The sequence below is a fragment of the Octopus sinensis genome, linkage group LG17 (genome assembly GCF_006345805.1).
Source record: "Octopus sinensis linkage group LG17, ASM634580v1, whole genome shotgun sequence".
NCBI lineage: Eukaryota > Metazoa > Mollusca > Cephalopoda > Octopoda > Octopodidae > Octopus > Octopus sinensis.
The window spans coordinates 27,259,874-27,272,693 of NC_043013.1; the positions used below are offsets into that span (position 1 = coordinate 27,259,874).

The 12,820-nt window shown below is 37.1% G+C and overlaps 1 protein-coding gene across 13 annotated transcripts in view; it reads left to right on the forward strand.

Annotated features, from left to right (window-relative positions):
- The window catches only part of LOC115220806 (bromodomain adjacent to zinc finger domain protein 2B), a 321,983-nt gene that overhangs the window by 243,282 nt on the left and 65,881 nt on the right, over nucleotides 1-12,820 (forward strand). For 12 of the 13 annotated variants that reach the window (XM_036510466.1, XM_029790965.2, XM_029790966.2 and 9 more), the window contains one exon: nucleotides 10,416-10,454. The exons of the other annotated variant lie outside the window; for it this stretch is intronic. In XM_036510466.1, coding sequence (XP_036366359.1) covers nucleotides 10,416-10,454 — 39 coding nt within the window. The remainder of the gene's footprint in view (nucleotides 1-10,415; nucleotides 10,455-12,820) is intronic. 13 annotated transcript variants of the gene reach the window in all.

Consider the following 12,820-nt stretch of genomic DNA (forward strand, 5'->3'; position numbering starts at 1 on the left):
GTTAGTTGCTGCCTATCACTGTTTCTCTACCATTACTCCTTCCCCTAAAACTCACTTGCTCCTGTCTGTTCCCCCACCAACCCAACTTCATTCTTTTTTCTCTTACCCTAATTTCCACTTGGTCATCATTGTCTTTTCTATTCACATTTGCTTTGGACACACAAAGACAATGTAAAGTGGGCTTTTTAGCTTTGCAAGGAGACAGAGCAACCTTTCTAGTCTGAACTAAGAACTAATACCAAATAAAAGAGACTCTTTTGTTTCCCCATATGAGAGGACCCCTTTGTTACCAGTGGCATTTTAAAATGCCCTCTGTCCACATGTATCACTGTGCCAGCCTTACTATTGAATGTTGTTATACATCACTGGTCACAATGCACTTCCAGCTCTTTTATGCTTGCACCACTCTTTTCCATCTTTACCTAAATCATCTTCTCATCATTGTAGTGGCCTTCCAAGTCACCTTTTCCAATCTCTTGGATGATAATTGGCAACTGCACAAATCTACCTGTTGTCTGTGAACCTTGTGGCATATTCGGCCCAGCTGAACTTGAATCTTTGGTATTCTGCGATCATGTCATTCATTCCACTCTGTTCTTGAATTACCTAATTTTGGATCTTCTCTCACAGTGATATTCCTTGCATGGGGATCTTTCCCTGGCCCCTTGCATCATAGCCACTCAAAACCATAAGACATTTGTATGTGTGTGCAACAACAAAGTTAATTGGGGTTTTTTGCTGTTACTACGTGTGCCACATAACAAAGACCACATCAAAAATTTTGTGAAACATTAAGTTTAACATCCACATCCTTTACAACTTCCTTTTGAACTGCTGCAAAAGATGGCTTCTTCTCAGTCATCTTAAATAAGAATAAGGTTCTATATTGTATGTACTGCAGCAAAAGACAAGAAATCACACAGCAACAGTTTTAGCAGGGCCCTCTTAACAACATTATAAAACACTGGGGAAAGCAATATACTGGGGCTTGTAGTGTTTATTGACAAACAGTAAACCACTGCAGGCATAAGATTAGCATTGAGCTCCTGGACACATGGGGTTTCTAGTAAACTGCCCAACATGTCCATCTTTTGTGATGGCTGGTTTGTTGACAAATTTACACCAAATACATTCTTTTTTTTTAGTTTATTTTTTATAAATATATAAGGTGCAGGCATGGCTGTGTGGTTAAGAAGGTTGCTATGCAACCACATGGTTTTGGGTTCAGTTCCACTGTGTGGCACCTCGGGAGCAGGTGCCTTCAATGCCTTCAGAGTGAATTTGGTAGACAGAAACTGTGTGGAAGCTCATCATATATAAGTGCGGAAGGGTAATTCTTTGTGTTTGTCATTTCTTGGCTGCTGGTGTTGGTTTGTTTACATCCCTGTAACTTAGCAGTTTAGCAAGAGACCTGTAGAATGCGTGCCAGACTTTAAAAAGAAAAAAAGTATTGAGATTAATTAGTTTGACTAAACTCTTCATGATATTACACCACCATGGCTGTGGTCCACTGAGTGAAACGAGTAAATGATAAAGATACATGATGATTATTGTTTTTAAAATCATTAAAACTTACCAGAGTTTTGGTAAGGGTGAAATTGTGAGCCAATTCCCCAAAATTAGTGGTCATAATTAACAATTTCTGGAAGTCCAGAATTCTTTAATCAGAATATTTCTATATAACACAGGTTATGTGTGTGTGTGTAGCATATGTACATATATGCCAATTTTTCTGTTGATATTAAGAAATATCATGTTAAAATGTAAAAACTCGGTTCCTGAAAACAATGCGCAGTTGTGATGGCACTAAATGTAACTAAACCAATCCTATTCCAGCTGTTTAAGAAGATAAATTAAAGCACTCATTTATTGATTTTGTGCCAATATTTTTCAGATATTGGAAATTTAAAAAGAAACAACAAAAATATCCTCTACTTTGGCTAGATTGAACTAACATTTTTATAATATTATATAATATTTTATTTTATTTTTCCTACCTCTCTGCCATTTTATTCAGAACTGTACTAAATTATGAGCTGTAGTGGGAACAATAAACTAAACAAAAGCAAAGGATATTTTTTTCATCCTGTTGCTTCGAGGAGTCTGAATATAATTTGGATGTTCTTTAAATCTTTTCCTTCAATGATCCCTACTTAACTATCTTTGGCAAGATGACAGCATCATTAAAGAGTCAGGGAAAATGCTTTGTGGTATATCTTTTTGCTCTTTACATTTTAAGTTCAAATCCTGTTATGCTCATCTTTGCCTTTTCACCTTTCCAAGGTTAATAAAATAAAATACAGTTGAGTACTAGAATTGATGGTACTTACTTCCCTCGAAATTGCTGGCCTTGTGCCAAAATTAGAACAAATTATTATTATTAAGGCAGCAAGCTTGCAGAATAATTAGCACAGTGGGTAAAATGCTTAGCAGCATTTCATCTGTCTTTATATTTTAAGCTCAAATTCCACCGAGTTCAGCTTTGCCTTTCATCCTTTCAGAGTTCATAATTTAAGTACCAGTGAAACACTGGGGCCAATATAATCAACTAATCCCCTCCCTCAAAATTTCAGGACTTGTGTCTTTAGTAGAAAGGAATATTATTATTGCCTTTGCACAGCTTCTAACACTGGAAATGTATTACAGTGTCAGTTGTTCACTACCAGTGAACTAAGGTAACACCTCTTATTTTTCAAGCCCCTTCTGGAGTATTCAAGTGGTTCCAAGCAGTGCTGTTTTCTGCAAGTGCTTCACCCTTATTGCAGCCCCTATTTGTTCCACATACTTCCTGAGATTTTTGCTCACTGTTCCCAGAGTGCATTATTATTATTATTATTTCACTTCTAAGACTTCTTAATTTCTCTTGCTCTGGCTAATTCTGTAAGAGCAGACCTGATGTCAAGGGTTTCACAGGGTCTGCTTCCATGATGCTTATCACTCAAGTACCAATCTCAAGATCTGTGCTATCCCCAATAAAAGCAGTTTTCTGAGCATGTTCTACCCTCATGTCACTCCAATATCCCCGACAAATTTCTCAAACTTGGTTGTTGATAATTTTTTTTATTATTAAGTTTGGCCCTTGTGACCAATAAAGCAAACATCATCATCATCATCATCATCATCATTATTATTATTATTAAGGCAGAAAGTTAGCAGAATTGTTTGCCTGCCAGACAAAAATGCTTCGCAGTATTTCATCCGTCTCTGCATTCTGAGTTCAAATTTGCTAAGTTCAACTTTGCCTTTCATCCTAATGGAGTTGGTGAACTAAGTATCAGCTGAACTCTGGGATCAATGTAATTGACTAGTGCTCTCCTCCTAAAAAAATTTCAGGCCTTGTGCCTGTAGTTGAGAGAATTATTATTATTATTATTATTATTTGATGCGACAATCTGGCAAACTGAACATTTTGTGGTATTTGTTCTAACTCTTTACATTTTGAGTTCAAATCCCAACTTGGCTTTTCATTTTTCTGGGTTAACTGAAATAAGATACCAGTCAAATATTGAGGTCAATGCTATCAAAGGAACTCCTCTCATTAGAATTGTGGACCTTATGCCTAAAGAAGGAACAATTATTATTATTAAAAAGTGAAAGATTAGTAGAAAACTAAGAATTTCAAGAAAGATACCTTGTGGTATTTCTTCCTGCTCTGTACATTCTGACTTCAAATCCTATAATGGGCAATTGATTTTAAGTACCAGTCATGTACTGCCATCAGTGGTATCAGCCAGCCCCTGCTCTCAAAATTGCTGGGCTTGTCCCTGAATTAGAAACATGGCAAAGTTATTAGGGTGTTTCACAAAATGCCTTCAGTTATTTCTGTGAAATTCCACCAAGGTTAACATTACCTTTCATCCTTTTGGGGTTTCATATCACTAAATCTTTCATCTCCATGTACCGTGTGTAAAGTAAATCAACCAAAACCAGTACACTTACTTAAATGAATTTACAAATTAATCAATTATGGAACTATACGCAAAAAATAGTATCTGTACTATCAAATGGTACAGATATATATATGTGTGTGTGTGTGTATGTATCATCATTTAACATCCATTGTCCATGCTGGCATGGGTCGGCATGGTTTCTATGGCTGGATGCCCTTCCTAACACCAATCACTTTACAGAGTGTGCTGGGTGCTTTTATGTGACACTGCACGGGTGATTTGATGTGGCACCACCTTAAGTGCTTTACACCACCAGAAGGATCAGTCTTAACACTTCTGCTATGGAGTACATCCTTCTTGATTGCAGCAACATACCTCAGTCCTTTGTCACCTCACCTGAAAGGTAGGTTTTTATATATATATATATATATATATCACGTGATCACGTGACCAACCAGACCATCAGATGTTGCTACACATCGCTGGTCACAATGCGTTCACATTGTTTTAGACTTCGAATGACGCCACCCCGCTGGCTAAGCGAGCAGGCCAACAGAAGAAAGAGTGGAGCAGGGATCACCACCCCCTGCCGGAGCCTCGTGGTGCTTTAACGTGTTTTTGCTCAATAAACACACACAACACGCTGTCTGGGAATCGAAACCGCGATCCTACAACCGCGAGTTTGCTCCCCTAACCACTAGGCCATTGCGCCTCCACATATATATATATATGTATATTGTTCTAGAGACAGGGCCATTAAGAGTTAAGTGTCTTTCTTGTTTCTAAAAGGACAGTGAATTAGCAATAATTAGATGCAAATTATTGACCCTGCTGTTACTTTTGCAGTTTGCTATCATAAAATGAAACTTTATCTGGGTTGTGAAACTTATAAAATTCAGTTTATCACGGTAATAACTTAATCCTTCTTCCATATCATGAATAGTTTCTTTTGGCTGGAGACATTTGTTAACACTTTAGAATCCATCTCAAATAGCTTAACTAAACTCTACTTCACTTACAATCTTCATTTCTTGAATAAAAAAAAAAAACAGAACGGTAACATAAATATCTTCAATGCCACAAAAGATTCTTAAGTACCAGTACTTAGCTCTGGTTCCATGGCACTAAACAGATGGGACATAAACCTTTCTTTAATTAGTATGCTGGTCTATATCAGGTAACATTTTCAGATGATTATCCAATAATTATTTATGACAACTAAGGAATTAATTGCACAGGTGCTGGTATGACTGGTAACAAGTGCTGGTAACAAGTTTGCTTCCCAACCCTAGGGTTCAAACCCACTGTGCGACACCTTGAGCAAGTGTCTTCTATTATAATCCCAAGCTGACCAAAGCCTTGTGAGTGAATTTGGTAGTCAGAAACTCACTGGTCATATTTAAACAGACATTAAATTATATTGATGTGTGTGTGCTTATGTCTCATTGTCTTGACATTGTGTAATAGTTGTAAATGAGTGTCACTATCATACAAGCAGTGTCATTCATTTTCAATATACTGTGAGAACATGTCTGCTGATGGGGAAACGTTAACTCGCTTGAAAACAGATGAGGATTGGCAACAGAAGGGCATCCAGCCATGGAAAATCTGTCTCTAATAAACTCCTTCTGATCCATGCAAGCAGGGAAAAGGGGACATTTAACATGATGTGTCGGTGGCATGTAAAAGGTACCTTTAAAACATTGGGCCTCATGGAGGCAATGACAAATTACCTTTGGTAATATGCTGTGCTTGAGAAGATCCATCAATCCAAGTGAAATCCTAGTGGTGTCACACAGCTGGCACCCCTGACACTCTCAGAGTGGAAGGGCATCCAACTGTAGAAACCATGCCAAATTAGACTGGAGTCTGGTGCAACCCCTCAGCTTACCATCCAACCCATGCCAGCATGGACAACAGACATTAAATGATGATGATGTGCTTAAAAAACAGCTGTTGGAGATTTAAATAGAAGACCTATTTCTGATCAGTGAAAACCATATTTAACTCCAGTCCATTCATTTCAGCGCATTACAATTTCAGATATTGGTGATAAAAACTGACAGTAATGGAGGCCATATTTTTAGAGATGCTGTATGTTGTACTTTTTGAGATGTTTTAACCCTTTGAGGACCATGTTTCTGATTGCCCATGTGATTCCTTATAATTTTGCAAATAATCAAGAATTTGAAGGACTTAATCAATCAACTAACTTCACTGTATATTTCTACTTGGAATTGATGCTTAAAACATAACTTATCAAAAGGTTCCTACCATAAAATTATGGTGTAAAAGTTTTGAGACATGAACAATTTTAAACAGGCAATTTTCTACCAAAGGACCAGCAGTGGTATCCAGTTGATTGGTCTGAAGAAAAGGAAGTTACGGCTACATTGATTGATTTGATGGGAATTAATAATGGTGTTTAACACTGTCTTTTTTTCTTTTTTTTTTTTTACATGCATTTTCTCCACCAGGCAACTTGTCTCTTTTAACTCCCAAGTGTTTAAACTGGCCACATCAAGCCCAAATATTCTATCTGTTTTATGTTCAAACTAGCCAGATTTGGCTTCTTGCACTCACCCTACAATGTTATTTCAAAAACTAAACTCTACCATCATTAAAATCTTAAGGCTACAAGGTAATGAATGATTAATTCAAAATGATGTGAATTAAATAAGACCATTATATTTGATAGAGTAAGCCAAGAAACGTATTTCATTTAATTTGTTTTCTCAGTATGATTACAGTAAAAAGTTACTAAAACTACCTTTTTATCTCTTTGAACCCCACGATTTTAGCTTTAGAGGCTTCCAACCATCAGAACTGGAAAAATAAATCAGTTTCTATTGAAAATATTTCTATAGGCACAAGCATGGCTGTTTGGTAAGAAGCTTGCTTCCCAACCACCTGGTTCTTGGGCAAGTGTCTAATATAGCCTTGAGCCAACCAAAGCCTTGTAAGTGGATTTCGTAAATGGAAACTGAAAGAAGCCCCTCATATATATCCATGTATATATATATATATATATATATATATATATATATATATATATATATATATGTGTAAAGCAGTGTTATTTTATTCCAAATGGGTAGAAATATAGGAAAACTAGAAATTGAAAATGCACTGAGAATAGTTAAAATATTTCTTATTATATTTAAAGATTTAACCGGTTTCACAGTTTACACTGATTTTCAAAAGTTTGAATTAGAAAAATATGGCTCATGTCACAGCTGTTTTGCTTCTGACTGGTGTTTGAAGCTTGTCCTATCTTTATAGGGAGTTCATGGCTCAAATTAGTACATGTTTTGAATAGGGTTTGATTGGTAGAGGATAGTCCACATGATTGCTCTTAGAAATTTTTTGTAGGTTCCCCACTTAGAAATTTTTTGTAGCATCAAGGGACAATGTTTAGCATAGTAAGTTACGGCTGATACAGTTGACTGAACAAGTCAAGTGGTGGTATTTAACAACCAAAGTTCTGAATATTTTCTGCCAAGTGTTTGTAAAGAATGAACACATGATTAAGTTTAGAACCTTCTGTACGTTTCCCACTACGTCCATGCGTTAGTGTCATGTGGCAGTATATTTTGCACCTAAAATGAAGGCCAGCACAGTTGAGTGATCATATTTAGTTACAATCAAGGCACTCCAAACTTAATCTGTCTGGTGGAAGAGTGGACAGGAGTCATTTATATGTAGTCCAGTGGCTAAAGTTTAGGTTGTTAGCTGTGTAGGTTCCTCATATTAAGCAGCAGAATGAGTTTTGTGTGTGAATAGTTATTTTTGTATATATTTCATTAAAGTTTGTTAAGTCTGGGTTTGTATTTTTGTATGAAAATATACTCTTTGTTTATCCATACACGGATAAACTAATTTGAGCCATGAACTCCCTATAAACATAGGGCAAACTTCAAGCACTAGTCAGAAGCAAAACAGCTGCAACATAAGCCACGTTTTTCTATTTCAAATTTGTGAAAATCAATGTAACCTGCGAAACCGGTTAAGTCTTTAAATATAATTAAATATAATAATAAAAAATATTTTAACAATTCTCAGTGCATTTTCAACTTTCATTTTTCCTCTGTGTGTATGTGTATATCTATGTATATATATTTGTGTGTATGTATATGTATTTATGTGTGTGTATATGTATATGTATGTGTGTGTATGTATATATATATATATATATATATAATATATATATATATATATATATATATATATATATATACATACATATGTATGTATATATCCATGTATACATATCTATGTGTGTGTGTGTCTTTGTATCTGTGTTTATCCCCACAAAACCACTTGACAACTGGTCTTGATGTGTTTGCTTCCCCGTAACTTAGTGGTTCCACAAAAGGGGCCGATAGAATAAATACCTGGCTTTAATTAAAAAAAATTTTAAAAGCTCTGGGCTCAATTCATACAACTAAAATTCAAAGCAGTGTCCCAGCATGGCCACAATCAAATGACAGAAACAAGTAGAAGAATAAAAGAATATATCACTGTATCTGTCTGAACTTGTTGACTACTACAGTCACATCATTTGGCGTATAAACACCTTTCAGTGTTTCATACATATGCTCTTGTAATCAAATACTATCATCAGCATCATCATCATTTATCATATGTATTTGTATTAACACTGTACTGATACTAATTAGTATTGACACTGTATTGGCACTAATTAAATATATTTAATTAGTGTCAACTCTAGTATAAGTAGGTTAGCTCCTAATAATCAATTTTACAACTCTGCTCCTATACCAGGTTATAGTTATATAGGGGTTCCTAATGTCTTTGGGGCTCGGAATTGACTCTGATTAAGGTTGGAGTGCACAGGCGATATATATATATATATATATATATATATCATCATCATCGTTTAACGTCCGCTTTCCGCGCTAGCACGGGTTGGACGGTTCGACCGGGTCTGGGAAGCCAGGGGCCGCTCCAGGCTCCAGTCTGAATCTGGCAGAGTTTCTACGGCTGGATGCCCTTCCTAACGCCAACCACTCCGTGAGTGGATTGGGTGCTTTTTACGTGCCACCTGCACAGGGGCCGGAGGGTCCGGCATCGTCACGATCGGTTCGAGCATTTTAACGTGTCAGCGGCACGGGGGCAACGAGGTCCGGGGTACTTTGGGGATCGGGGTACTTTGGGGATCCGGGGTACTTAGAATGGGTAGGGGGTATGTGGAATTGCTGCAGAAAGCAGCCCGGGTCTTTGTAGTCACAGCATATCTCCAGAGATCTCGGTCCTTCGCCATTGCCTCAGTGAGGCCCAATGCTCTGAGGTCATGCTTGACAACCTCATCCCATGTCTTCCTGGGTCTACCTCTCCCCCTGATACCTTCAACTGTTTGGGAGTGGCACTTCTTCACACATCTCTCTTCATCCATCCGCAGCACATGACCATACCATCGCAAGCGTCGCTCTTGCACACCACATCTGATGCTTCTTATATCCAGCATTTCTCTCAGGATACTTACACTCTGTTTTGCGTGCACACTGACACTACACATCCAGCGGATCATGCTAACTTCATTTCTTTCAAGTCTACGCATGTCTTCTGCAGTCACAGCCCATGTTTCATTACCGTGAAGCATGGCAGTTCGCACACATGCATCATACAATCTACCTTTTGCTCTGAGGGAGAGACCTTTTGTTGCCAGTAGGGGTAGGAGCTTTCTGAACTTTGCCCAGGCTATTCGTATTCTAGTGGTGATACTCTCTGTGCATCCACCTCCGCTACTAACTTGGTCACCCAGGTAGCGGAAACTATCAACTACTTCTAGTTTCTCTCCCTGGAGTGTGATGGAATCTGTTTTCTGAGTGTCTGTTGTGTCTATTGTCCCTGTGCATCTGCCGCACATGAAAGCTATCTTATCTGTTAATTTCCCTTTAATGTTGCTGCACCTCTTATGTGTCCATAACTTACATTGGGTGCATCTTATGGAGTTTCTACCTGTACCTTTCCTACAGGTTGAGCAGGGCCACCTACCCGAGGGGATGTGTGCTGAGTACCTCTTGCTGCTTACTAATACATATATATATATATATACACATGGATGGATGGACGGACGGACAGACGAAGATATATATAGCTAATTTGTTTTTAACAGTTAAACTTGAAGCAGATGAAGCTATAAATTGTAGTGTGTAAAATATTCTGGTTAAAAATGATTTTTGATACAAAAAGTCAAAAGCTGCCTGTGAGATATAAACGTGTGTGTGTGAAATAATATCAATTGTTTGTCATTATGTTGTAAATTGTAATTATTACAGCAATAAATCAAATATTGTATATAAATATAATTTTATATTGGAATGGTTGAAGAGGATATGAAATATTTCAGATTCAAGAAAATATTTACCAAAGATGAATTTAAAGTTGTTGCAACAATTTTTTTTTTTTTTTTTTTTTTTTTTTTTCCTCTCTCTCTCTTCTGAATTCTACCAATTATTGCTGGACGCAATCTTGACCATTTCTATTGTTGTTTCATTATAGAAAACGCGTACAAACAAGTACGCTGGGAACAGCATATAGGTTAGTTTAACCATTTATGCATTTGCTTTTTGGTCTTCGTTTGTTGAACAGTTTTTTTGTTTTTTTTTTCTTTTGCCTTAATTCTTGTTTGCTTGCCTTGACATCATGTCTTTGTTCTGTTCCAAAACCAATGTATAACTGCTGTGTAGGAGTGAAAGAATCAATGTGGCGGAATGATTTTTAACAATGAACATCACTGAAAAGCTATAAATAGAATTCTGGAAATTCTAATCAAGATAAACTCACTCTCCTCACTCTCTGTTTCTAAGTTAAATTGGAATTTTACCAAAATGTCTACATATTACCATATTTGATGGCATAAAAGATGCACGGGTATATTAGGTCAGGTCAGGTGCAAGAAGCATACACTGTACTGCACATCACTGCATCCACAGTTTGTTGGGGATTCCCTACCGTTCCCTTTGCACCCCTCAGGTGACAACCCTCCAACTCATGGGTCCATTTGGGATAGTTGTTGCTGGTGAGTTTTACGAGGTCAAAGTGAAAATCCTACCTCAATCTGTTTTAGTCGCTTTTTACGACACGCAGAAGAAATGCTGGATCTATTCTTTGGCATGCCAGTCCCTACAAAGCTATGGCATATTAGATGCAACCCAATTTCAGCAGGGCATATTCAAGAAAAGAGGTTTTAACACATTAAAGCTTATGTGAGGCCCAACTTCTCATAAATGGCTTCAGCTGATTTTTGTTTACTTTCTTTTATAAACATTTATCAAGAGGGACAAAAAGAAAATTGTATCTTATATACCATCAACTATGGTAAGTTTTTGCTTTCTTTCTGGCCATAAAGAAAAGCTTAGTTTCAGCACCACAGCTTCAATCCAAATTACTTGAAACTGGGAGCTGAGGACGGACAGAGGAGATGAGTGAAATTCTGCTTTAATCTCTAGAAGTGGTTCTTTTCTAGTTGTGACATTTGAACATTACTAATGCTTGTACTAGCTATATTTCAGCCTAAGCATTTCTCTTCGGGATTTTTTGTTTTTTTTTTTATGCATGATTAGTAAAAACTAATTCAGGTGATCAATGGAATTGTCTGTTTTTAGGCAGCTTTTTTTGCTTCTGAGTGTTATTTACAGAAATTTTACTCCAGCTTTTCCTAATCCTACTCTTAATATTTCATTGAAATTATTACAAAAATAGATTGTAAAATCAATGCTAAAACCTTTTCATATTGATTTTAACCCTTTGGAAATGCAGATAAAAGCGTAGTTAAGCTGCAACTAACTTGAAATAGCTTAATGTTAGTTATAATGTTCGACTAACTTCAGTTGAGTATCAAAAAGAAAAATGTCAAACCCGATGATGGGATCTATTTAATATTGTTTTACTTAACATTGTTATGAGCTTTAATGGAGGCAGGAAGCTGGCAGAGTTGTTATGGTACCAGGCTAAATGCTTAGCAACATTCCATTCGTCTTTATTACTGAGTTCAAATTCTGCTGCGGTCGACTTTGCCTTTCATCCTTTCAGAATCGATAAAATAAGAACCAGTTGAGGTCTCAGGTCGATCTAATCAACTTACCCCCACCCCTGAACTTACTGGTCTTGTGCTAAAACTTGAAACCATTATTATGAACTTTAATGCCACCACCACATTCTATTTAGAATGGCATTAACCAATATATTCCCCTTTCTTTTTGCAAGATAATAGCACATCATTTTAGAGAGATTTAACTGCTGTTTCTAGCAAGCCGAATGATCACACAGAGGCTCCATCAAGATGGTGCCACATCATGTCAGACATTTGTTTCTTCATAGTTAACATGGTGTGTTACTTAATCCAGCTAAGAACTGGACTGTTGCAGTCTTGAGTTTATTTTAGTGTCTTCTTGGGCCCACTCGCGTCACCCAACTCCTTGTTTGTTTCATTTAGTTAGGGACATGTTATAAACTCACCATCCATACACAGAATATGATGATGCTTTGACACTCTGCAGTTTATGGTGTCACTGATGATGCTTATGATGATGATGAGGAAGAAGCCTGATCTGTTAGTTTTGCTGAATGTTGCAGCCATTCAAGCCTCAGAACCATCCACTCATCATATCATTGTTACTCAAGCATGACAGTGTGGTTAAGAAGCTCACTTTGCTATCATGTCGCTGCAAGTTCAGTCCCACCACAAGTGTCTTCTACAAGTACCCCCAGGCTGACCAATGCTTTGTGAGCAAACTTGCTTGATGGACACTGTGTGGAAGCCCATGATGTATGGATGTGTATTTCTCCCTGTCCCTTGAACTACCATTTGACACCTGGTGTTAGTTTCTTTATGCCCCTATAACTTAGTGGTATGCCAAAAAGAGACTGATAAAATAGGTGCCAAACTTAAAAGAATAAGTACT